The sequence below is a fragment of the Curcuma longa genome, chromosome 1 (genome assembly GCF_044706935.1).
Source record: "Curcuma longa cultivar G26 ecotype Majalengka, Jawa Barat chromosome 1, ITB_CL_G26_1.1, whole genome shotgun sequence".
Taxonomy (NCBI): Eukaryota; Viridiplantae; Streptophyta; class Magnoliopsida; order Zingiberales; family Zingiberaceae; genus Curcuma; species Curcuma longa.
The window spans coordinates 16,354,700-16,381,810 of record NC_133861.1 but is presented as its reverse complement, the minus strand read 5'-3'; the positions used below and the strand labels follow the sequence as shown (position 1 = coordinate 16,381,810).

General features: G+C 36.5%; 4 protein-coding genes and 1 long non-coding RNA gene across 7 annotated transcripts; 2 read left to right on the top strand and 3 right to left on the bottom strand.

Moving 5' to 3' along the window:
- Window positions 1-643: 643 nt before the first annotated feature.
- Window positions 644-3,341, bottom strand: LOC141813692 (uncharacterized). The gene is made up of 3 exons (XR_012600403.1): window positions 3,253-3,341; window positions 1,538-1,643; window positions 644-1,016 (listed from the first exon to the last, which is right to left on the bottom strand). It is a non-coding gene; the product is annotated as an uncharacterized LOC141813692 (long non-coding RNA).
- Window positions 3,342-8,397: 5,056 nt separating this feature from the next.
- Window positions 8,398-9,008, bottom strand: LOC141831830 (uncharacterized). The gene has a single exon (XM_074719271.1). The coding sequence runs from the start codon at window positions 8,938-8,940 to the stop codon at window positions 8,539-8,541; it is 402 nt and encodes a 133-aa protein (XP_074575372.1). The 5' UTR covers window positions 8,941-9,008; the 3' UTR covers window positions 8,398-8,538.
- Window positions 9,009-10,440: 1,432 nt separating this feature from the next.
- On the top strand, window positions 10,441-11,913 carry LOC141835972 (transcription factor EAT1-like). The gene is made up of 4 exons (XM_074723418.1): window positions 10,441-10,503; window positions 10,593-11,237; window positions 11,315-11,746; window positions 11,842-11,913. The coding sequence occupies exons 2-4, from the start codon at window positions 10,599-10,601 to the stop codon at window positions 11,911-11,913; spliced, it is 1,143 nt and encodes a 380-aa protein (XP_074579519.1). The 5' UTR covers window positions 10,441-10,503; window positions 10,593-10,598.
- Window positions 11,914-15,265: 3,352 nt separating this feature from the next.
- Window positions 15,266-16,905, top strand: LOC141832514 (protein RGF1 INDUCIBLE TRANSCRIPTION FACTOR 1-like). 3 transcript variants are annotated; one of them, XM_074720021.1, is made up of 4 exons: window positions 15,266-15,478; window positions 15,611-15,805; window positions 16,010-16,225; window positions 16,306-16,905. In XM_074720021.1, exons 1-4 carry the CDS (start codon window positions 15,476-15,478, stop codon window positions 16,606-16,608), a joined length of 717 nt encoding a protein of 238 aa, XP_074576122.1. In that variant the 5' UTR covers window positions 15,266-15,475; the 3' UTR covers window positions 16,609-16,905. The 3 variants fall into 3 exon arrangements, with proteins under 3 accessions (XP_074576122.1, XP_074576128.1, XP_074576117.1); XM_074720027.1 differs by lacking the exon at window positions 15,266-15,478 and having other exon boundaries at window positions 15,602-15,805; window positions 16,348-16,905; XM_074720016.1 differs by lacking the exon at window positions 15,266-15,478 and having other exon boundaries at window positions 15,602-15,805.
- A 2,942-nt stretch (window positions 16,906-19,847) lies between these two features.
- LOC141832793 (AT-hook motif nuclear-localized protein 10-like) lies at window positions 19,848-26,082 on the bottom strand. Its single transcript, XM_074720179.1, has 6 exons — window positions 25,926-26,082; window positions 25,126-25,614; window positions 24,239-24,291; window positions 22,597-22,728; window positions 20,576-20,737; window positions 19,848-20,375 (listed from the first exon to the last, which is right to left on the bottom strand). Exons 2-6 carry the CDS (start codon window positions 25,556-25,558, stop codon window positions 20,097-20,099), a joined length of 1,059 nt encoding a protein of 352 aa, XP_074576280.1. The 5' UTR covers window positions 25,559-25,614; window positions 25,926-26,082; the 3' UTR covers window positions 19,848-20,096.
- Between the last annotated feature and the right edge of the window lie 1,029 nt (window positions 26,083-27,111).

The following is a 27,111-nucleotide window of genomic DNA, read 5'->3' as shown; positions in this document are numbered from 1 at the left end:
AGCGATTTTAACGTTTTCAGATTTCTCATTAAACAACTTCAAAGTCTCAGTTAAATCAAAATAACATCGGTTCAAAATTTTAGATTGATTAATTCAGAAATTTATTTTTTTTAAATTGATTATTTTAATTTTTTTATTCTATTTCGATTTTAAATTTAAATTTAAATTACTCAGCTCTACTTATTTTGCTTATTATTTTCATGAAAAATTATAAAAACAGAACTGAAACAGCCTTGCATTTCGAATTTGGGTTTTCCAACCATTGATTTCTCCAGCCATTAAATCAAAAACAATTTAAGGCTTTAAAATTTTTTATTCCAACATAATTTAGAGAATAAAAATTTCTTAAACCCATGTTATTTAGTATGTTTTTGAAAGCTCAAATAACAGAGTAACTATTTTAATATGATTAGTTAATTTAAATTAATTTATTAATGTGCTCCTGTCTTTTCTTTGACGCAGGTAGGACAGCACCTGCAGCAGGCTTCAGTCCAGACATGCACCAGTCAAACGTTTTAAAAATGCTGATCATTACACGGGCATGTAATTGAAGCATTAAGTTGTTTACAAATAAGCAATCCATGGAACTTGGAATTGTTGAAATAGTTCATCATTCTCATCAACGCATTGAAATCAATGCAAAGGCTTTAAAATATGATTCTCATTTTATTTTTCTCAAACAACTCGTGTTTAGCATTCCAATTACACTAGTCTGCAAAAGGCATCCTGATTACTGAAAGGCAACAGTGGTGATGAGAGATGCAATCTTTCAATCCTCAGAAAACAGGAGGAAAAAAAGTGGAAACAAAAAAGATAGATCTATGATTTCCAATAAAAATTATTCACATCCATATCAAGGATCCCAAACCTTGATGAAAGTGAAAACTTCTACGCTACATGTTTGGATACACAGGATTCTGGTTAATAGGACGGTTGATTTCTCCATGCCATCTGGGATGTTGAATCTCATTCACAATTATCTGAAGCTTTCGAGATATTTTTCTGAAATACTCAGCCTGAGAAATTATAGTGTTAGGGGAATACATCAGAAGATTAACAAAATATAGGCAAAAAACAGCAGTAGTAGAGAACTGATTCTGCCTCTCTTAAATTGCATAGTGAAATAAAAATAATTTTTTAGAAACCTAAGCAATCGTCCAAAAAAAATTTTGGTAATGAAACTGCACAAAACTAACACCAGTGCAGTTCGATCGTCGAGGTTGTGAGCACCATGAAGATTTTTTTATGAAGGATAAATTCCTAAGAAAGATAATATTCGGTTGCCTGAGGACACAAAAAGAAAGAAGAAAAACTAGCTACTTTTTGCTACCATAATAAGAGATCCAATAAAAGTTGTGTTGCTACATTTGATTCATAGATATCGAGAATTATCATAAGACAATGATGTTCATTTTCATCAGTCATGAAAAAAAAACATTAAAACAAAAATTAAGCATGAACCTAACAGAGATTAAAAGCATCCTAGTACAGACCAGAACAAGATAGCTGAGTAAATGAACAAGATAACACGATCTACCTGATTTGCAGCTGTAGTATACATCTTCTCCTCAAACCGAATAATAACATTCTGAAGTTCATGCACAGGCAAATCGATCGGCAGATGCCTCATCAAAAGGTTCACTCTGAAATGTAAATTATTCAAGTATTATACTACAAAAATTATGGGACCGATAGAATAGTAGATAATTGATAGACGAATGACAATTAGCATCTGGGCAGTAGATAAGAGAGAAGATTTGTATACTATAAACATGTTTAGAAATTGAAAGTCTAAAAGACAATGATTGAAGAAAGAACCAAATGTAAAAATGCCTGCGCAGAGTAGATGTATCATTGAAAGACAACAGGAATTCGAATTTTAATTATTTAATAAATATAATTGTACTAAAAATTGATGCAGACGCTTGTATCACTTGAGAAACACACATATACATTCTAGAAATATTAGCATAGCTCATCAGGAAAAGGGATAGAAGCATGCATACAATATTGATAAATATCATAAGAAGAAGCATGAATGATGTCCCTAATAAAGTTATCCAATTGAGGTTCGTATCAGGAATCATTTTCGTGGATTTTCAAGCCCTAAACCATATTGAATCCGAGCTTCGAAAAGTAATTTCAGGCAGTAGCTGCTCAACCCATTGTACAGTGCCCAGGCATTAGTCGGGCATGGGAACCTCAGTAAGGGCCTTTCAACATTAAAATAAAATAGAGAAAAACAAGTAAAAAAAATACATGTATATATCAATAAGCACTCTATCAAATTAATTTTTTAAAATTGTTTTAGATCCTTCAATGTCCATACTTTTCACACATTTGATGCCTTTCATCAGACATACGAACAGCTTTTTCAAATTCACCATCCATATCATAGAAATTCTATTTTTTTTAAGGGTGTCAATTTGTCAAAACATAAATATTATAAAAAAATTTCACACTGAACTCAAACTCAATCCGAAAATTCTAAACTCAAACTCTTATAACTTGACCAATCCAAATAATTCAAAAAAAATATTTTTTTATTTTCTCTTATAATTCTTCAATTTTATCTTAATATTTCATCATTATCGACATATCAAATTCAATCCAAACTCAATTCAATCTAAAACCCTCAATCTAAATCAATTTTCGGATCAACTCGGATCAGATCGATGAATGGGATTCATTTTTTACACCCTTAATTTTTTTACCTTCATTAATTTTATTTGATATCAGAATATTTTTGAAAAAAAAATCACTTTTCAAAGAACATTTCATTGCAGGAAATAAACAAAAAAACTCTTCATCCACAAAAACACCACATCTCATCAATCTAAAGTTGTCGTAGAATAAAAAAAATATAGCTTCCACTGACAGAGAAAACTTTGGACTATTTCATCCCATCAGCAACTTAATAACGAAGGAAGCATGAAGCTAAAGTTTATAGGGAATCAAAAGATTGGGAATCTTTTAGTACATGGCATCGTTCTTCTTTAAAAAAAATGACAAGTTGATTTTATCACTAAAAAAATCCAGATATGCAAGTAAAGCGACCAGTTAACATAGAAACGATAACAGTTGCCAGCAGAAGTTCAGAAATTGACAGAAAACATCAAAACGCTTTCGATCCCGAATAATAATTCAATTCAAATATCGAACAATTCAATGAGCAATCTTCACGTGTATGATCCAATCACCTATAAAGGAGCGAAATTTAAAGGGGGAGGGGGATTAGGGCATCCCACTTACATATCATTGACGATTCTCTTTGCCGCAACTCAGCCTGGAGCTGGGTCCTCCAATCACCGGATCTGCGATTTCGCATAGGTGTTGGTTTCAAATAAAGTGAAATAGCGTTTTCCATTAAATAATTCCCGTCAAAAAAACCCATTAAACAAGAGAACAAAATTAAATGCCCTAAACTTTGTGAACCCAAAAAAATGCAGAAGTTTGGTGATTAATTTTGAAATTATTTTTAAAAATAAATTATTTCAATTTATTTCATTAAATTTTAATTTTCAAAATTTTAAATTAACTTAAATCGATTAAATTAAATTGATATAAGTCTATTGTTATGTTGTGAACAATAGGATAGGACATCAACTGTGCAACTGGATCAATTGATAAATTTGATAGTGAAATAATATATTTAATAGTCGAGTGGTAAACTCGAATGATATCAATTGACTGTTAATAAAATTTTGATTAATTTAATAATTTATCAAATTAATTAATTTTATATTAATTTGATTTATTTTATTGTATTATAAATTCCATCAATTTGATTTATAAACAAAATAATTAATTCAATTTTAATTTATTCAATTCGTCAGTTCGATATATTGAATTTTTAAGAATGTGTATCTCTCCTTGTAATCCAAATTTTGGTTCTCCAACCATTTGAATCAAAACAATTTAAGATGTTCCAAAATAATTTAGAGAATAAATTTCTTAAAGACATGTAATTTATTATATTTTGGAATCTTGGATAACAAGATAATTATTTTAATATGGCTTTAACACTTTTATTATTTTACAAATACTTTAATATTTAATTGAAATGAGATTATCATCGTGCTCGGTTGTTTTTCTTATTTAACAACTCTAAAATAATTTTCAAAACTACTGAAATAGATAATTTCTACGGCATCTTTATTTCTTAAAATATTTCAAAAACTTATATATATATATATATATATATATATATAGAAACTCTAAAAATTGTTATTTGATTGTTAAAAGATTTTTCATTGTTATAAAAGATTAACTCCTTTCTAAGCAGAGAGATCTCAAAACCGATAGATTTAATTAACCTACTAATTAAACTTAAATCAATGTAGAAGTTGATGAGTTTAGCTAATCTATAACAATAGGATTGTAGTCACACAAAAGATAAAAATTCGATTAAATTGAATAAATCAATTAAATCGATCGAATTTAAAAATTCAATTTGATTATTTCAAAATTTTGATTATTTGTTTTTAAAAAATTAATTAATTCGATTAATTTTGTTCGATTTCGATTTTAAAATTTCTTATTCGATTAAATCAAATAAATTAAATAAATCAAATAAATTAAAATAAAAAATAATGTATAAATTCTTAAGTTAATAAATTTATAAATCCCTAATTAATTAATAAATTTTTTATAATAATTTAAAATTTTAATTATTTCGGTTAATTCAGTTGAAAATAGAATTAATCGATATTTTATCAGTTTGATTTGTTTAATTTTTATTTAAAAATTCAGTCGATTAATTTTTTAAAAAAATAATTTAATTCAATTTTAATTAATTCAATTCAATTTTAATTAAATACTCAATCCTATTTCAACCAACTAAACCCCTATCTTAATGATGCAAGAGAAATTTTCTAATAAATCTTTATTTTATGCGATATTTCAAAAACTTAGCCTAAAAAAACAGAAATATAAAAGATAATTAAACTAACAGAGTAATTAAAAGCGACACTCTATCTCAATTTTTAGAATATTTTCCATTTTTATAGAAGATTGTCGCCCTTCTTTAATCAAGAGATATCCCAAATTAATAGATTTAACAAACTTAACTTAAATCGGTGTAAAAGTTGATTGAATTTAGATAATTAAATGTGCATGCTGAATCTGTTTGTCTTTAATTTACTTATCCTTAAAATAAGGAAGGATTGTAGATAAAAAAATTAGGATAAACACAATATGTTTTTATTCATGACAGTAGAGTTATACTAAGTATTCTATTAAAATCAATTATTTTTTTAGATAAATCGAATTGAGTAAATTAGTTTATCATTAAAATCAAACAAACTGAATCAATTCCCCAAATCTAGCAAATTAAACTATTTAGCCAAGATATACAATAGACGAGCACTCCTCAGAATCCTAAGAATCACAACCGTACGTGTTTCCAAGACTTTTTATTCGTCTTGCTACTGAAGAAGCAGGCAAGAATTAACACTGATCAGCTAACCTTGCAATCAGAAATCTAACGCAACAACTGTGCTTTTTAGCAATAGCCATGACTAGCTGTGACTATGAAAAGCAGCGGGAACAGGCAAGAAGGTCTTCTCCAGATAGGGAAGGGTAGGCGAAGGGCTCACCTGCATGAACAGGTAGTTCCCTGCGAAGAGTTCCCCAAGATAAGGCCTTCCCTCCTTGAGCCTCTTGAGCACCTTGGCCAGAGACTCGCTCACCGCAGCCCTCACCGCCACTGTCTTCTTCCTCAGCAGCCTTGCCACCCGGATTCGTGGCCGCCGGCACCTCCCTCCTCTGTTAAGCCTCAGCCACCTGTTCCTCCTTACCAGGATGCCATCGAATAATGCTGATTGCTGTCGGACTTGCTCGTTCTCTTCCGGCAGCTTGTGCAGCCTCTGGTAAGAAGGCTTGTAGTCGGAGGAGGTGGTGGCAGCAGCCATGCCTTACTGACTCGGTGGCAGGCAGGGAGGCTTCAGCTGTGGTTGGACGACAGTCGTGTGTCTAATAAAGAGCGAGGTCGTACAGGAGTTGGGTAGATGATGTAAAAGCTATTTAATGCTCAGTTGGGGGAGTTTGGTGGAGGTTTAGGAGGAGGTTAGGGTTAATGTTTGAAAACGTTAACCATTTCAGACATTGATTAGGAATAGGAGATGAGCTATACATGGTGATGCCGCGATGGTCTGATGGAGATGCATCGCGATAGTTCAAACTTCAAAGGCTCTTTCACGTTGCCTTTGGCTTTGAGACTGACACAACATTTAATGTAACACGTAATTCAGTTTGGTCGTCACAGCGTTTTTGGGTTACGTCAAGCATTAAATTTGGTAGGGCAGCTGGGCAGGGCGTCAACTGTGAGGGGGACCCACAATGTGCACGGATAAGATTTATTTCGGCGCATTGACGATAAAAGATGATTGTTTTAATCTCAACCGTATTTAACTACAAATCAATAATGATCAAAGTCGAAACCGTATTAAATGTTTTGTACTTTAATTTTAGGTGTGATTTTGAATTAATTTTCTTAAAGTGATTTATATATGAATAAAAAAAGAAAACATAAACGGTCTTAATTTTTTTATTTTAACATTTAAATTCATAGTGGATCAAACCACCTAATAATCTTTTGATGCCTAATAAACTTTGTGGGATAATATTGATTTTAATTATGATTTTACCTTTATATTCTAACATTTTATGCCTTGTTTGTTTGGCTTAATTTTTTAAAAAAATAAATTTTAAAGGTTAATAAATAAATAAATTCTCAAAATAATTTTTTTAGATTTCTGGTCTCCCAAAACTCTCCGTTTCCCCGTCCAGAACCGCCGCCTCATGCGCCTCCTCGTCCACTCCAGCGCTTCACCGGAGCCACTGTATCCACCGTTCCACCCAAGAAGAAGAAGCCTACGCCCTCACTCCGATCTTGGCTGCTGTACTCGTGACGGAGAAAACAGGGGTGCCTCTCGCCGCTGCTTCTAGTGGGGCTCGACTCGATGGTGTCATCTCCGATGCTGAACCACCGACGACGACGGCCGCGCGACCCTCCAGCGCCTTCGATACCATCCCGTTCGAGCAGTCTTACGGCAAGCGGATGTTCCAGTTGGCCGGCGAGAACACCAAGGACAACCGCTTTTTCAACAAACAAGGAGATGGCCGTACGTGGATGCCGGGGCTGTGACCAAACACCAAAGTACTCGTTGACCGAAGGAAGCGTAGTATCAACTGTTATAATGAGTCGAGAATGCTGTATGTGCAGCAGATGCACTAGATTCAGTTCTGCAAGCTTTTCCGGAGTCAATATCAGGGTAGGCTATGATCAACTGTTATAGAGATCTTGTTGCCTTTGTCTACTTTTAGTGATTGCATTTATAGTTGAAGTTCGCAACTAAGTTCTTTCAGCCTCTACTTCAGCTTTTAAAGTTGTAAGTCTGAATTGATCATCTATTATATATTGCGTGAACTTTATCTTCCCTTTATTTAATTTATTTTTCAAAAAAAAAGCAACAAGCAACCTATTTCAGCAATTAATAATGTGAAAGAATTTAAATGAGCAAATTCTCCTAGACAACGGGTTTGAATTCGGCGAAGAATTCAGAGGAAGGAAATTAACTAATGGAATACATCAGATAATATCTCCTGTAAAAGTACAGTTTTAATTAATATGAATTGAGACTTACAGTTTTGATGTGAATCGAACCTTTTAGATTCATTTTAGAGTTAAATTTCCTGCTAGATTGAAAATACATTGTCAGTCACGGTCTACTGGTCTCACAAAGCAAAAGCAGTTCTTTTTCCTATGGAAACCATGACTGTTTTCGACCATTTTATAAAAAGCTGCCCTTTCTAGCTCGCAATTAATAAGCTTCCATGGATCCCATTCTGGAGGGGGGAAAACGCTTCCAATAAATAGATTACACTCTTGGAGAATCCTTACCTTTTCTTGTTTGTCTTCATCCTCCAAGGTCCTTAAAAAGGAGAAAGACATTGCATGTGCAGTAGAATCCAAATAGTAGAATTCAGTCGCGTCCTGTTCCTAGCTATCATTATAACCCTTCAATACTTTCCCGTGCTCACATGCATTGATGGGCAGGGAATTCAACTGCTACTGCAAACATGTACAGTACTGGCTGCTATCATTCAGCAATTCTTTGCAAATTAGCGAATCAACCGACCAAATCTAATATTAGAAATCAGTCAAATCCAGGCTTTCAATGGTTTATCATTACTTCATATATAGAGTAAGAAATAATGTAGAAGGGCATGGGCATAACTGGGTCCCAAGAACCCAATTCCAAGTACCTGAAGATAGGAATACTCAGGTACCCGAGTTTGGTCTAGCAATAATGAACTCATAATTAAGAAGAAATAAATGCACTTGATAGAGTAGCAAATCATGAAAGATACTAAAAGAATGATAATTATCACCACATTATAGCACACCATTCATAGAATTATTTTATGTAGTTTGTCAGATTGAATCTCATCCTCCTCCCTAAATTAAGTACAAACTCACAATGAAAAGCCAAACAATCTAAAAATTAATCACAAACGGCGGCATCAACCAATCCATCAATTCCCCACGAAATCCAGCCACCAAATGATCACCAATCCGCACAACGCCGCCCCGCCCGAGAGTCTCACTGCCGCCGACGTCAAGGCGGCCGCTGGGGCGCCATCGGAGCCCAGTTGTAGCTCGTCGGGGTTCGGCGGGCTCGGGCTCGAAGGGATGGTAGGGAACGAGCTCTGCGGAGCGCCGCCGCCGCCGGGCGTGGGGAACGCCGGCATTATGTTTGGGGGCAGTGCCGGCACCGTTGCCCCGAAGTCCGGGAAGGAAGGCAGGATTGCCGGCGGGGCAGAGATGGTGGAAGCCTTGAGCTTGAGGGGCAAAGCGCAGCAGCATGGCGGCGGCTTCTCCGCAAGCAGCAGCAAGAGAGCGAGGAGGAGCAAAGAACACCTACCGTCGCCCGCCATGGCACCGAGGAGCTTATAGTATGCTTTCTGGCGATGCGGGACTAAGAATATATTGCGCCTGTGAGGGGGTCATGGCCATGAGAGGAAGGGAAGTAGAGAACTTGAGACATGGCACAGGTTGGCATTTGGCAATGGCAGGAAGGGGACAAACATGAGGCATCAAATAACATGGGGCTGGGTTGTCTTGCTAGCTAGCTCATCACGAAATGGCCTGCCTAATTTGAGCTGATTTAAGATGGAAAGTAGGGCCGGAAAGACTTGGAATGCCTCCGTGATTGGCGGTGTCGAGGGGGAGTGATGAACTGATGATGAGTCAGTAATTGTTGGCTCTCTGCAATTTTTCTGACGAGCTTCTCAGACGAACTGTAGAACTACATGAAGGACTCATGACGAACGCTTGATTTCTGTGCTTTCTGTACGTATTTAATGTTCAGATGACGATCGATGAGAATAATAGTCCTGGCTCTTAGTATAAATTTCCGGCAGATGAGGGTGAGAAAGTACGCAGGGTAATTGATGTGGTCCAAGATGTGAAAATGGTAGAAGGATTCAGTAGTAAATCGATCGAGCACCAAATGAAGAAAACAAGGTTAGGACTGGCCCATCACAAAGCATGAGTCAATGGAGAGGTGGACCGGCAGATGAAAAAGGATATGCTTACAGAGTGGCGATCAGGGAAAGTCAATCAAGCTTCACGGAGCAATAGTGTTTGTTTGGTCTAATTAATTATATATTCTTTTTAAATTAGTTGATTCGATCAGCGAATAAGAAAAATGCCTCTCTATAGTTCACATCGAAAGGAATGAGCTAGCATTTTATAGAGACAGCCCATGCATGTCTCCCAAATTAGTGCAGTGTACAAGCGAGCTCAACCAGCCACGCGCATAGTATTTTAGCCACTTTCTCGTACGCATACCGCCCGTATACGCCATTTCGATCGCTGCCGTACGCCATCGATAAACAAATTTTTTATATTTATTATCACTTAAACTTATACGAGTTAATTATTACAATTAGAATTAATGAATAAATAACTATTTATTTATCGGAAGACACGAGAAGCATGATATGCATTTCCTAACTTCCCCATGCCGGCCGGTTGTGAAAGAAGAAACACCGATAAAGATGCCCAAGTGAAAAGAGCGTGGGTTTGCATGATGATCATTTACTATACATCATGTGATTGTTCGATCAGTTTAAATGATAAATGAATGAAACAATCATAGATTTGAGAACATAATAATTCCCTTTCATAAACTTGTCGTGACAGTGGAATTACTCCCAAATTATAATTTGGTGGCTTGACAGGGAGAGATTTGGTTGGAGTTAGTGATCTAATAATCATAATTTGGTGGCCGAAGTTGCCCATGCTTCTCTGCAAAGTAAATAAGTAATGATGATACGATAGATTAATAAGTTACATGTATATATAGGTAACAAGAAGCCTAATGGCAACTTCTTCCTCTTTCGATCGCTCACCTTGTGCAAAATTCAAAACCTAGCGAGGCCTTTGAAGACAGCATCTTCATCTCTTCCCCTTCAATATTCTAAGGATTGATTGGTGTAATAGTCTTACTTCTTGCTATTTTGTCAGTTTCGATTTTTCTATTTATATTCCTGCAAATTCTTGTGTTTCTTTGGATCAAAAGCAGAGCAGAATGATGGAAGAGAATGGCTACTATGAGCCAGACCATGGCTACTACCCCATGCAACCTTCTGAATTTGAACCCAACGACTTCGATCGAGGTAATCTCAAGCTGACAACCTTCACCATGGATGAACTCTCCAACACCGGCAATCTTCTTCCCAACGACGACGACGTTGCGGTTTTCGACATGGAGCGAGAACTCCAATCCCACATGATTCATGAACCATCGTTAATCTCAGACATCTACGAGAACCAACATGACGTGATTGCAGAAGAAGAAGGATTAATCTATTCCATGGATCCGCATTACAGCCACATCAGTGGACTTGCAACCGACCTCAATGTCAACCTTCTGACAACGTCGACGTCAAGCCTTCTGCAGACTCCGCCTCTGCCGCCGTCTTCTTTCTCGTTCAACATGTTCGTCGATCCCCTGCCGCAATCTCGGCTACTGTTCCATTCTCTGCCGCAAGACTACGGAGCTTTCTATGGTTTGGAGGACGAGAGGGAGGCGAGAAATCTCGATGGCATAGGCTTGAAGTTGAATAAAGGCGAGGGGAAATCTAATTTCGCCACCGAGAGACAGAGGAGGGAGCAGATCAACGAGAAGTACAAGGCTTTGAGGCTCCTAATTCCGAACCCAACAAAGGTATGCACCACCAAATCCACCAAACAGAAAAAAGAAAAGCAAAAAAAAAAAACGATCAAATTATTTTTGGTATGAAGGTTGATAGAGCCTCCATCGTCGGGGACGCAATTGAATACATCAAAGAGCTGCTGAGAACGGTGGAGGAGTTGAGAGTCCTAGTGGATAAGAAGAGGCAAGGCACGGAGAGGAGAAAGATACTGAAGCTGGACGACGACAACGAGGGTGCTGCAGACATGGACCAGAGCTCCTCCATCAGGCACCTTGGCGACGATGAGCACGGGCACACGCAGAGTGGACCGCTCAGGAGCTCCTGGCTCCAGAGGAGGTCCAAGGAGAGCTTAGTCGACGTCCGAATTGTCGACGACGATGCTACCGTAAAGCTCACGACGAAGAGGAAAGCCGAGTGCTTGCTCCGCGTCGCGCTGGCTCTCGAGGAGCTCCGGCTCGACGTCGGCCATGTTGCTGGGGGAAACATCGGGGTTCACTACATCTTCATGTTCAGTACAAAGGTCATACTGCTCTAATTGATTTTCCTTTTGCCGAATTTAAACTTTAGAAATAATTCAGTAGATTTTATTTGATGTTGTTCTTGTGAATTTTGCAGATACCCGAAAGGTCTTCAGTCTATGCAGGTGCAATAGCCAAGAAGATCCTTGAAGCTGTAGATAGCACATGAATTGTGACTATGTTATAAATAAACTCAGAAACAATCTAAAACTCAATAGATCATGGTGTCTGATGAATCAAAGATTCATAAACGAAGCAAAAAAAAAAAAAAAACAAAAACAATAGAATTAAATATTCATACTGATGTTTTATTTTACTATGCATTGCCTGATATTGTGGTTTTAACGAGGATAAAGATGATGGATAAGAATCTGAAATTGATTTTAAATTAATGATGATTAATTATATTTGAACTATAATTTCAATTATATTTATCATTTTCATATTCATTATTATTTTATTTATCATAATATATTACCTTATTTATTATTATAATTTTTATATATTATTTTAATAATATATAAAAATAAATTTATTAATCTGATGATAATAATAATAATAATAAAGTAATTATTTTTTCTTTACTTTTTTTCTTTATCTTTATCTATTTCAATATGGTATTAAAGCGATGATCCTTCGTTTCTTCTTTCTTCCAACCAATCAACCTACAAATTACTATAAAAAATAACTATCAATTTGAGTAAGTTGGATTCCGATAGATTCATCTCTATTACATTTGATGACTCCATCAAACTCCTCTTCGTCGGTGTCAAGATGAACAATGAGATGATGTACAAGTCAGGATTATATTTGGATTAAATCTATTTATACTACTGTAATTGATAACTAGTCATGTTTGAATTATAACTTCAATCATGTGTATCCTTATTTTTATATTTGTTATTATTATGTTTATCCTGATATAGTACCTTATTTATTATTATATTTTTATATATTATTTTAATAATATATACAAATAAATTTGTTAGTTTACAATAGTAAAATAATTATTTTATTTTTCTCTTTATTCTTTCTTATTTGAACAGGTTTATTATTAGAGTAGCTTCATTTTTAAATATCTATTAATTAACCTTGAGGTTTATAGACATATATAGTTGTGTGTCAGACCAAATCTTCAAATTCTTAGTATGAAGGAATATAAAAACATAAACTGAGGCTAATTAAAGGAATATTTCCCGGTCATGAAAATATTCAATTGGACTTGGCCCAAATGTCCAATGAATAGGTTCAACTTTACATAAGAACATTGCGAGTTTAGCAGTACTGTCAATACGTAGATTTTTCTATATTCATGTGAACTTATGTGACAGTATGATGCAATTTAGCCTTATTTTAAAGGATGTACGGTTTGTCGGATTCATCGAACACAGAGAAAATTCAAAAGGGAAACAGTGGGAAGAGTGGAGTCAATTGATGCTTGATTCATGCATTCCTCTTGTCTCGTATAATGATCGAGTTGCTGGTTGAACGAGTATAAAAAATGTTTTCAGAAATTAACTGGAAGTTTCCCCTGAAAAGGAAAGGGAGTTCGTTTTTAGATCAGAAAAAGGATAGTGAACTTTGACTACCTGCAAAGGCTCTTTAATTGCTAAACAAAGTCCACCCTCAATTCAACTGTTTGAATGGATGTCAACCTTGGGCCACATGAAAGATCTGATGAAGTTCATACTTTGCTAGTAGTGTAGAGTGGTGCTTGATGGACAGAACTTGCCATTATCCTCGTAGATCGCGTGAAGCCTCCTTCTATGGGGGGAATAAAGTGTGCAATATTAATCCTGCACTTAGAAATATGAAAAACTCAAAAAAATAAAATAAAAATAAAAATGAATGCTGTCTAAAGTGGTGATGACTGAAATGAGACATGAGCTAATTGCCAAAGATTTTCTACAAGGATAATGGCAAGAGGATTTGTATGTTTCCTTATGTCCATGGCCACTTTGGCCCTCTCAATTGCATCACACTTTCCAAGGGGGGAGCTCAACTATTTATTTTGTTTGTGATCAATGTGATGAAGTATCTAGGAAGTGGATAGGAAGGAGGAAACAAAAGTAAACTAGTTATTAAAAACAATATTAGTTAGGCAATTAAGGGATGAAGAATAATAACATCTCAGAAGAAAGGACTTTTAGTACTAATCTGTTTCTTTAACAACAAAACTTTTCACGTTTATCTTCGACAAGCATATCTTCCATCATTCCTTTCTCGATTATAATCAGCTAAAGAAGATCAAGACCATCCAACGAGGCCCCTTTTTATTTAGTTCTCCATTGCAAATTCACCAAAGGAAAAAGGTGTCCATAAATATATTCGCTAATCGATGCAACGTGTTCCTTAGCAGCTAATCAAAGTGCTGTGTGGACTCTTGAAAAAGTTTAAAAAGAATTAACAATGGCAACTATTTTTTGTTGTTGCCGTAACACACTTGCCATCTCGAGGAGACAACACATCAACATTTAAAGCGTCCAATCCTGCTGACCCATGCCGTTCGGCCATGTTTTGTCCAGCTGACGCAGAGCGTTCGTTCTGCACCTCATCTCATCTCTCATAAAGTTGTGCGATATAGCGACTGATTTCTGCACTTCGATTGATCGATCGATTTTCGAAGAACATAGCTTTTGTTTACTTTTCAGCTTGGGGAGCTGATTTTGTCAAATTCTGGATACACAGTGGTTTCCAAAAGGAAGTAGTTCGTGATGCCTTCACTTGTGGAGAGGAAGGAGAAGCTCAGAAATTATAGCAGCCGAATCAGGGGTTTTTAGGTGGAGAAGGAAAATTAGGAAGTAGAAGAGTTCTTGTGGTGTTGTAAGATCATTGATGTTTGATAGGGATTTTCAGTAATTATTAAAAAAATTAATCATGAAGCAAATTATAAGAGAGAAAAAAAATGTGATTTGACTAGTCTTTTAAAAATTTCTAATGGTGGAATATAAGATCGAGTGGTGGGACTCTTAACTTTGTTTTTTTTTTTAAATTATTTAGGTGTCCGAGCTTTATTCTACTAATATATCTAATTTATCTATGGAATAAATTCATAATACAATTTATATTTGATGTTTTAGTCTAAGAGATCATAATCATGATAGTAGAATGCTGGAGGAAGAGATAATTTTAATTTATAAGATTTAATAAATCTATCCCATCGTTTTTCAGGTGTCACTATGAATAAAAAAAGTTGATAATGATATTTTAATAAATTTTATAAACTTATTTAAGTGATTAACATGAAGTATTATGCCAATTATGAGGGTTGAGATTATTTTTATTTTAAAAAACTATATTAATTATTTCTATTATTCTTTTCAACCTATGACACTAATATGAATTAGAAAAATAATTTAAAAAAAATGGAGAAAGAAGTCCAAAAAGGCATGGGTAGAATAAAACGATTTTCTTATAAAAATAAATAAAGAAGAAAAAAAGAGACACGAATTAGGATTAAACAAATGGATGGAGGGTGATGGGAAGAAGAAAAGCAGGGTTCCTTGCGATCAACGCATCTTAAAGCTCTCCTTCGGAAATTTGAGAGGATAAGAACAACCTTTTTCTTTGTCTTCTCATCTCCTCTCCCTCCTCTCTCTCTATCTCCCTCCTTCATCCCTCCTTCCTCTCAATTTTCTACTCTTTGTCATCGGCTCATCAATTCGGAATCAGGAGCGAGCAAAGTCGCGGTTTTCAGCGGTTGGATTCTGTTTTTAGTAAGCAGAGGAATCATGGTGAGTATTCGACCTTCTCCTTGCGATCGTGTGTATCAAAATTGTGTTTTCCCGTTTCGGTGTGGTTTAAGTTGGTAGATTTAGTTGGGTTATTGATGAGCTTTTGTTGTGGAATGATACGCAATGGAACAGGACGGCGGCGGAGGAATGGAAGAGGGACGGTGGCCGGCGTGGCTACGACCGCTGCTGTCGACGAGCTTCTTCGTTCAATGCAAGTTGCACGCCGACTCTCACAAGAGCGAGTGTAATATGTACTGCCTCGATTGCATGAATGGCGCTCTCTGTTCTGTATGCCTGGCTCAACACCGTGGCCACCGTGCGATCCAGGTGCATTTCTTTTTTTTCCTCGGTTTGCTCTTTCTCGATTTGGTTCTTGTTCTATCAAATCTAGTTGTCCAGTTGCTCTTTACACTATAAAAAGGCTCCTTTTGCAATCTACTTGTTTCTTTGGAACGGAACCTAGATTCTTCTCCCCGCTTGGGGTCGTTACTGATTGGAGTTGATAAATCCTTGTTCTGGTTTTGGTAACAGATAAGGAGGTCGTCTTACCACGATGTGATCAGGGTCTCTGAGATCCAAAAGGTATTGGACATCACCGGCGTGCAGACCTACATCATCAATAGCGCCCGCGTCGTCTTCCTCAACGAACGCCCTCAGCCGCGGCCCGGCAAGGGCGTCACCAACACCTGCGAGGTCTGCGAGCGAAGCCTTCTCGACTCCTTCCGCTTCTGCTCCCTCGGCTGCAAGGTACCAGTCAATCTCTCCCCTCCATTTTGATATAAAAATCGCATTTTTTAAACCAAAAAAGGGTGGTGGGGGAATAAAAGGTCCAATCTCGATCGACCTGCTTGACGAAATGCGCTTTCCAGATCGCCGGCACCGCCTCCGACTATTTTATCAACAGAAAGAAGAAAAAGTTGCTGAAGCTGAAGAAAAAGAAGTTAACCGCGCAATCCGACTCGGAGGAGGAGTCGTACACGAGCAGTAGCCGAGGCAGCGAGAAGAGCAATGTGACTCATAGCTTCACGCCGTCGACTCCGCCGCCGACCGCCGCCAGTTTCCGCAGCGCCAAGAGGAGAAAAGGCATTCCCCACAGAGCCCCATTTGGAAGCCTAATACTGGAATTTTAGGCCATTATCATTTAGTATACCCGATAAGAGCGATCAAATAACGCCACTCTCTTCAAATAAAGTCATAGCAGATGAAGAACCCTGTAATCTTAGTCGATAAATGTAGCTATAATCATCTGTATTGTAAAGGTTTGACGCTACACGCAAGATTTAGGTGGGAGTTTTGTGATAAATAGATAGATAGATAGATAGTTTGATAGACAAGGTTGTAGACTATAATAACTCAGTGTACATACTTTCGGATGAAGAGCTTGTTTGGTGCATGAAGTATAAGCCATGAAGGTTGCAGTGACAAAATGCTCCTCGTTTCAGTTTGACTAGAATGAGCTCGTTCATATTGGTCAGTTTAAATTGTCATGATTCACGAGGCGATCGAGTTGGAAGAATGAAGTGGGGATTCTGGACCTCTGTTTCCATCTCGGTGGGCGGACTGCTGTCCTGGTCCCTGTGCGTCCCCACCGTGGTGGTGTTGGTGTGTGGCCAGTGGTGGTCCTCTGTTTTGTGGGCGACCCAACTTCCACCAAGGCGGCTCCTTCCTGCAAAGATTTTTATTGAATATTTATATATGGCAGTTTTTTTCACATCAAAATATTTAAAATTCACACAGGAAACGACTCTGGACTCGATAGATTTTGGCAATCCATTTTGCACCATCCTCTACGATTATTATAACTTTTCGTGAGAGATAGAGAGGGACTAGTGGAGCAAGTACTGCGTTTTCTTTCATTCGAGGGCACTAAGTAATATCTTCTTTGTCTAGTGGCGGTGGTGGACCGGTGGCTGCGATGGTGGTGGTGGCCATGGAACACAAGGTGAAAGTACAGTGTTGGGAGAGAGAGAGAGAGAGAGCAAGTTGCAGCATCTATCTGACTTTTATCTGCATGTCTCCATCAACTCGGAACCTTATCAATTCCCGGTTTCCATCTTGATCAGTAAGTGTCTTTTCGTTCTGATATGGACGTCTCGTGTCGCATCCGTTTCAAGGTGCAGGGCTCTGTGCATGCGTTGGCGGCCTTCAAGCTTCAACTCGTAGGATTGCACACCATGCCTGGGGAGGTGTACTCATTCGACATTAAATGCCTGTGTTGTGGTGATAATCTTGAGGTTTGATACGGAAGAAAAAGGAACCAAACTTTTCGGAAAGCAGGCATCTCTTTCTTTCTTTCTTTCTTTTTTGGACTGATTCAGGAAAATTGAGTTAGCTTCATCAGAGAGAGTGAAGGTCCAAACAAACATGAATGGGCGTTTCCTCCGACCTTCCAACGCCGACCTTCCAAACATGAACGATCCAGCCACATTAAATACAGAGGTAGTAATGTTTTTATAACCCTGTTTTTCAACTTCTTTCTTTTACAAATAAGGTGTTTGATAAAATGATTTAATTATAAATATTAATTTGGAGGGCAGAGCCTTTTTTTTTACTTGAAAAAAAGTAGTTGGTAAAATTAAAAGGTCTTGACTTAAGGCAGAAAGAGCACGAATTGTTGATTCCATTCCATTGCGGTACTCTTGAAAAACATGGAACATTCTTTGGTTCGAGACCTACCCTGCCCAGCTACCCTCCCCTCCCATCTACTAGCTAGATCATATCAAAGCCCATCTTAGTGGAAGGAATTAGATTCCATTTGAATATTTTTCTATTTTGTCTAATTCTTTTGCGACAAGTGTGCATCAACATTCCAAAATATCTAAAAATCTACGATTAAAAACAATCTGTTGTAGATTTTTTTTTACAAAAAAACAAAATAAAGATATATAGCTGCCCCTATGAAATACTTGATGAAAGTAGTAGAATCATGAGATGATCACTATGATTTTAGAAGTGACAAAATATGTAAAATAAATAATGAATTCTGAATTGTAAACAGATAATTGTAAATTAACAGTGACAGTGTGTGTATATATATACACGCACGAAAATATTATGTTACACATCTATTAGCACATTTTTTATTTTTAAATTTAAAATTTAGGATATAATATTTAAGATTCAAAATATAATATTTAGATTAAAAAAATAAAAATTAAAAAAATATTAACATTGAATGTTCATTGAGTGCGGATAAAGGATCAATATGCTACACATCCATGAGCACTTAATACAAATTTTTTTATTAACTTTTTTATAAGATTTATACGTATTTAGAATTCATGATTTAAAATTTAAAATATAATATTTAAATTAAATAAAATTAAAAATAAAAAATTATTAAATGTTCATGAAATATACAATAAATATATATATAGGAATGTTATATATTAGACACCATCCATTAACATCATCATAAGCATCAAATGTGTATATATATATATATTTTTTATCTTTGGGACATAATTGAGTTACGATGAAGCAGAATTACAAAAAAATAGTATATATTTTTTTTTGCTTGCTGAGAGTGTATATTTTTTTAATTTTTATTTCCTTTAAATTAAATACTCAATTTTAAACTCTAAACTTTATATATATATATATAGAGAATTGCATTATGTTACACTCCTTTTCATATACGATACAAATCCACGACTAAATAAATAGCACATCCGAATCACTTTTGAACGCCCCGATACACACTTAATCACATACATTGCGCGCACGAAAAAACAAGCATCATATTAATTTCGCATATATAGATATGTTATACATCCACATGAACACTAGTACAAATTTTTAATTTTTTTTAAATTTAAAATATAAAATATAGTGGTAGGATTTTAAGATTTAAAATATAATACTTAGATTAAATGAAATCAAAATTGAAATTAAAAAAAAATTGTATGCTCGCAGGATGTGCAGCATACGTGCAGCTGCATCGTGTATATAGTAAGAGGGGAAAGCAGTAATTTCAAGTGCAGGGTGATAAAAAATAATATAATAAGCAATCAATTGCCCTTTTATTAGAAAGGAAAAAAACAAAGTCGGAGAACATACAATTAAAAGCCTTCAGAAAGGAGCAGTTCTATCACAAACACAGCAGAAAGACTGCAACGCCAATTAAACCAAAAAACAAAAAAAATTAAATTTCACAAGAAAAACGCAAGACAATTTAGAATGATACATTATGACAGCAAAAATATACAAGAACAAAGCTGAAATTTTATGTACCTTGGTGCAATATTGATCTCACTGGTCCTTTTTCAGCGACGGCCAAGATTAAGCTTGCACGGGGTCAGATCTTGAAGCGTTCAAGATACATTCTAACATTTTCAGGCAACAGAAGTATTATGTGAAAGATCTCCCGAGGCAATAGCTACTGAAGGCTACATAAATTAAGATTCAAAGCCAGGGACAAACATCTCAACGACAACACTGAACAAAGTCCATCAACCTAACAATAGAACTGGCTGTTATGTCTTGGAATGTCTGCCAGAAATCCTCTCTTATGGGATGCCAAAGTTATAGTGAATATACTCAAGGTGCTACCTTAAATTTCAATTCCTACAACTAGAGAGAAGCACCAACATCAAGTTAGTTCGGCATCAGTTTCATGTCAGTCATGGGTGAAATAGTTTGCCGAATGGGACCAGCTGAGGGATGGATATGCGGCTTGAAGATGCTGCTGAGCAGAGTTGTTACAGGCGCTGCCACCGGTCTCATTTGTGGGGCTACCAGGGTCATCGGGAGAACCACTCGATGTTCCAGCTTCAGAAGGGGGGCTCGCAACTAGAGGTACTCCGAAGCCTAAAATCTGCGGCGGTGGCGAAGGTTCCTTCCTTGTTGGCTCTGACTTTGGTTTCTTCCCTCCTGCAAGGAAGCTTCCCACCACAACCTGGATCAAAACAGAAAGAAACTAAGAACATAATTAACAAGTGGCATTGCTTGGACAAATTTCAATCTGATTTTCTAATCTTTAACCTGAAACTCTATGTAAGAAGACAATATCACCAGAAATATTCAGATATGTAAATCACTTTTAATTGTTGTGATTGTTGCTTCAATGGAGGCAAATATTTAAAGTTGATGTTTTACCTGCACAGGTGTAGCTGCCACAAGCATTCCAGTAACCCCACCACCAAGAATGCGGCCATCAGATCCAGCTAGTGCAACTGTCAACCCACCGCTTCTACTACGAGTACCACCTTCTTCTGTAAGCAGGAAAGAACCTGACAGAGAGATGATCTCATAGCGGCCCTGCATGAACATTCCCAACATGTGACACAGGTGATGGCAATACGTATACAGATACTGAGACACGGCTTTTAAGATTAATTCAGTTTGGACAAGTGAAGCACCTTGTAAAAATGTCAATAGTCAAAACTCAAGCAGACGATCACCCAAACATATTTTTGTGTGATCAGTTTAACATGATCAAGAAATAATGATGTGAATATGTGTGTTTTGGTCAGGTATGTGTGTGTTCTGCAGGCTGTTAATTTCAATACCACAGTTACTGAATTCCAATCTAGGCGCAAGAACTAATGCCATTGTAGTCAGAATATTATATCAAACCCTAACATTATATTTACTTGGAAGGAATTAAGAGGAAATCTAAGGAAATGCATTGAATTTACAGGTTTCTCTTATTTGGATAGAAGGAAGACAAAAAAGGAATTCAACATCAGTAGTTGTAGAAGTTTAATTGGCATTCTCTTTTTCATGAATGGACAGAAATTGGATGTAATAAAAGGCACAGTACAAACTTCTAACCTGAATTGACACTTTTACATATGAGTGATTTTATTAGATATGCATATGGATCATGGGAAGTATGAGTGAGAACTTATCTCCCTGCACTTGCCTTTTAGAGGGCCAAATAAAACTGGGTCCACCTCTTAAAGAGAAAAATAGTTTACCACTTGACAAGTATAAAAATAGTCTACCGCAGCATTAGTAACTCAGAGAAACAACTCTCACTCTAAGAATCAGATAGGAAAATATATATATATATATATATATATATATATATATATATATATAGCAGCAACAATCTAAAGCAAACATTACATCCTGCTCTCCCTCATTTATTTATCTTCCATTATTCTCCCTATGCGGTGTCATTAAGAGGGGCTTTGTTGGTGAAAAGTCAAAAACCTATAATGCCTTTGGAAGCAAATATAACACAATTTAACATCCAAGCAAGGTCTTAATGCATATACAACTGTTTGAAAGGGCCAAGGAACACCAAAAACACATTAACACGAAACATTGAATACTTTTAATCTTCCTGTGTTGGCTTGTTCTTGCATGTTTTTGAGGATACACAATATCATGGAAGAAAGTTATACCTATCACCCTGGGGATAAAAGGCAAGAGATTTAACTGCTTGAAGTCAGAAAGCCAAAGAATACATAAAAAGATCAGAAGAAATGAGTTAATTAAGGTAGACTACAGTCCTCACACTGCAAATCTACAATAGTAAACCACATTAGCTGCAGGAGATACTACAGATAGTGCAGCACAACTTGCAGGGGGTAATAAATCTCCTATTTTCAATTTTTTTTCATTTTTTCTCTTCCAACAGGTCCAGCACATCCATTCATTAGCAAATGAATACTGATAACTTATCTCTCTCTTGAATAACTTGATATTATGTGAAGTATACTGTTTATGCCTCACTTTCTGTAATGAATTCTTATTGCACAAGGTGTTTAAAACATTGATCCTATATCATTCTCCCACTCCATAATTCCTAATTCTCCTTCTCGCTCTCTCTAACACCTTCAAAACAAGAAGGTCAACTTCTTCAGTACAAAACAAGCTGTGGAGGCAGCTAGCTCCATGGACTCATAAGATAAAGAGTTTGGACACCAGTTGCATAAAACATGAATTACTGAAGATTTTAATTGACTTGCACATGGACGTTCCCATCATGGGATTCACTAGCCTACCATATCAGGATCTCTAGAAACATATCCATATATATAACTTTGTCCTTCTTTAAGCATTCAGAAATGACTAGCAACTCAAGTAATTTTAGAATTTATATATGACAGAATTCAAGAGAATTATATTTATGCCAAACAATCAATTTTTTTGGTTTTGAGTCAAACCTCATAAGTTACTGTTCCACCAGATATTGCTGGCTGCCGTAGTGTTACATCAGATATGTCACCATTTGCTGACAGAATACAGACACTCCGAGGTCCTTGCTGTGAAAATGCCATGATTTTTGAAGCAATGTCCTGCCAATCCAAAAAATTAAATTATCCTTAATTGAAAAATAATTTACCTCTTTAACAGTTCAATATACCTAAACTTTCAGACTAAGCATCAAGAATGGTAGCAAACCAATACGTGATGCATGCCCTTTGTAAATACATTACACAAAACACAAACGTAAATTCTCTAAAGAATAATAAATTCTAGTAAAAGAACTAGCTTAGAAATGGTATCAGACACTATCAACAGTACGTCACCGTATGCTAATTTATGAGTGTGAACTTGCTGTAATTTAAGATCAATTTACTTGCTGGGAGAGAAGAAGAGAGGAGAGGGAAGTGTGATCCACCAAACTTGTTTACCCAAGTAAGGAAAGAAAGAGGAAGAGGAAAAAGCAACAAAATTATCATTGCTGGCTTCACCCTTCCATGTCACTGTGGCTCACCCTCCCCCTCCCCCTTTGCCACCTTTGCCAGTGCTTACATCACACCTCCCTCCCTCACCCTTGCTCACACTTGATATCGCCCTTGCTTGCACTTGATCTAGCCCTCGTCACCCTCATAATGCTGGCCTCAACCCTGCTAGCATTCACCACCACACCTGAGCTACACAACTGGCATTGGCCTGCTCACCATAACAAGGCAAAAAGGTCTTCTCCATGTGAATCTGCAGAGCACCATTGTCCACTTGGCCTTGGAGACACAATTTGGCTCCAAATCATCTCCACAGAATCATGGAGGAATCCCATATATTCAAATATTTTGGGGAGTAAATGGATGCCTCGATATTTGTGCTCTCCTAACACTCCTCTCCTCACTCTTCGTAGCTAGCAAATACAGCCTCAGTCTTGCCACTAGCTTATGTGAAGACTATGCTATATTATTATTACAAGTTTAAAAAAGCATATGGACGGTATGCGGTCAATCGACTACGTAACACATATACAGTATGTGGGAGCATATGTGATAATTATTAAATATTAAAAAAAATATTTACATTGATATTTAAAGTATTTATCCCTTGCAAAACAACTAAATACAAGTTAGGAGATACTCAATGAGGTAGTTTAGAGTTTTTAGTCAATCTGGTTTAGTTATGCCATATGATGGATTGCGGGTCCCTTTCAATATCTGCCTAGGTGGCCACTTATGTTAATCAAATGGAGCCTTTTTAAATCCACAACCATTATATATACTACACAACTGCTCTCAGAAATTGACAGATATTTTCATCTGGGTTTCAGAACATAAAGGCAGTTTTTAGAAGAAAAGACAATAAATTGTCGAATTAACAAAAATACAATCTAATAGCTGACAAAAAAAGTCCAGGCTAATATAGTTCACTAATCTACTAATTTTCTCAATGAAAGCTAAAGAATCATATAAATCATGGAAAACAAACTACGAAAGAAATGCTTCATTATCTCTACTATTTATGGCCAATGTCCAAAAATATGAAGTTAAAATGCTTTAACAATTGTGCACTTGGAAAAAAAGGGGAAATATACACCATATTTCAAGCTCAATTACTTACCTCTCCAACTTTAACACTAATAACATGTGGAGTGAAGCCAATCCCAGGGGTGCCTGTGCAAACATAAATACTGATGTTAAACATTTCTCATAAAATAAAATAATAATAATAATTTTTTAAAAAATGCCAAGCCATTAGCATTTTAAAGTGAAGGGTAAAAGATGAATAAAAGAAAAAGGTACAAACGGGGGTAGAAATTCAAGAGATACTGCTTGTGCACGTGTAAGTTAATTTAGTGATTCATATATTATTGAAGGATTCCTTGCTTGTATGAAAGTGGTTTCCTTAGGCTTGATTAACAGTGGATGGTTTGGACAAGGCAGTGAAGGATTCAACCTGTCAATCCTCTGTCAACTCCAATTTAATGCATAAAATCACATCAGTTAAAAATAATTAAAAAAATGAAACACTGACCATCCACACTTTTTTTTTTTTTCAAATTTCACATTTGTGACCAACCAATTAGAGTGACAAGCGTAAGATGTAAAGGAAGAAGAAACAAAATTTTAGTTAGTGTAACGAAAACTAATTTCATTGAGATCAGTCAATTTCAACTAGTTAGGCCAAACACACTTGATTACCAATTGGCTGGCAAATAAAATTCAGTAAAATGGAAAAAGGATGGTGTTAGACCAGTTGAACTAAAATGGACAAGTTTGATTTTTTGCAGACAGAAAGCCAAGCCAATTTAAACTCGTACACTAAAACTAAGTGATCGCTGCTGTATGTATTTAAAAGCTATGTATGCAGCTTAAAATCTTCTATCGCAGTCGCTTATTCAGAGTTTTCAATTTTAAGGAGCCTAGATATAGACATTATACATAAAGAGAAGGTATAAGAACGGCATGTTCACAATAAAAACAAAAAATGAAATAAAATATAATTACCTAATGCATCTAGTTGTTGCTTCTTTCCTGATCCTGGAGGGCGGCCTCGGCGCTTAGCTGTTGGATCAGATCCGGCACTATTAGAGTATCCTGAAGCGGAGGATGGAGTTAATCCCAACGACATGGCACCATCAGGTCCGTATTTTCTTGGTCTTCCTCTCTTTTTCTTCATTGGCTCATCCAAATTTAAAACACCACCTTGCCTCACTCCAGAGAGGCCATCCCCATGGTACAACGAACCAGTCAAATCGACTTGTTTTGGCTCAGACGAAGTCATGGGACGGAAAGATAGTCGCATGGCCTCAAACATTCCGCCCGAATCCGGCGTCACAATCGAACTGTTCGCCGTCGCTCCAGCTCCATAAGAATTAGGACCCACCACCACATTCAGAGGCTGCGACGCACCCACTCTCTGAGGTTCTCTCCCATCCATGTTGAAACCCTAACACCAAACTTCACTCCCGGCACTGCCACTAAATCCTCGACTCGCTGAATCAACAAAAACTGTCGTTAGTCAAACCATCACTTCCCCTTCTCCGTAAAAACCAAATAAACAGAAAAAGCGCGATCAAATGCGTAAAAAAATACTGAACTTTCACGACTTTTCATCAACGAACACAGCTTTTTGAATGGAAAAAATCGATTCACTCCCAAACGAACACAACGCATCCTACATTTTTCAAAGGCGAAAAAAGGAGACACTTTTCACACAGAAAGACGAAAAAAAACTCATTTTGCCCTAGACCCGTCAGAGATCGAACAGAAACGATCGGAGAAAAGGGAAGACGAAGGAGACATACCACGGGAAGCGATCGACGAGCTTCGTCTGGCCGAAAGGAGTCGAGGAGTATAGGATTTAGGTCGAAGATGGCCCTGGGACTTGAAATGCAGAAAAGATCGCTTTTTCTTTTCCTCGCAGATATCGCTGGTGCCTGGTACCGAACCCTCAGCGCACCACAAAACCAGACAAAGAGAAAAGTACAAAAAAAAAAGTGGGGAAATGTGTTAATATTCTTTGCTACCGAAGGAAACTATGTTACGCGGTTACACCACGAACTGGGAGTGGAGATTAATTTGGATACTTGAAAATACGCGATTAAATTAATTTTTAAAACCTGACGTCATACGTCTGGTCTTTGCTTTCCAGTTGGGTCGGATCGAGCTTGTTTGAAAACCCTAAACCTGCCCAAAATAATTTTTAGGCGGGGAAATTAACTTTTTTTTTAATAAAAAAGGTCATTATTTCTTGTAAACTTGTTTGTGCTTAACGATGTAAAGTTATCCAATTCTACTAATAAAAAAAATGATAAATTTCAAACAGTCTCATGGAGTCAGGGGGTGGTCGATCCGGTTCTACGGAAGTTTCCCACCGACCACCAGGGTAAATCGTCCAATTCTACTAATAAGAATAAAAATTGACTAGTAATTTTAAAATATTAATAGATTATTAAATAAAGAAGCATAGTATTTAAAAACTGACAGAAATAATATAGTGATATTGAAATATACATCTAAATTGGGTAAAATTATCACCAGAAATAGATATATAAGAAAACAGTTACATGCGCAGTTGGCTAGCGCGTAGGTTTTTTTTGACTGAGTAATCCTGAGGTCGAGAGTTCGAGCCTCTCGTATTTTTTTATTCTGCTGCCAGATTTAAACAAAACTCTTTTGTATTTTTATTGCACTAGTGAGCGCTAACGATCACTGCGGTTCGCCGGCGATTATTCACTTCCATTCAATACTCTGTTCTTTTCGGGCAAAAAGATTGACTTCGAATTCAAGTCCGCCGACGTGATCTGCCAAATCCTTCTCTTCTCTTTTTGAAACAAATTGGAAAGCACATGAAATGTTCATAAAATCATCTTATCCTTAATTTAATCGATCAACACGTTTTCATGAAAATTTATTTGTTTAATTGAGCACATGAAACAGGACAGACAACGGTGATCGTGTGTTGAAACATGGCAGACCGCTTCTCACGCT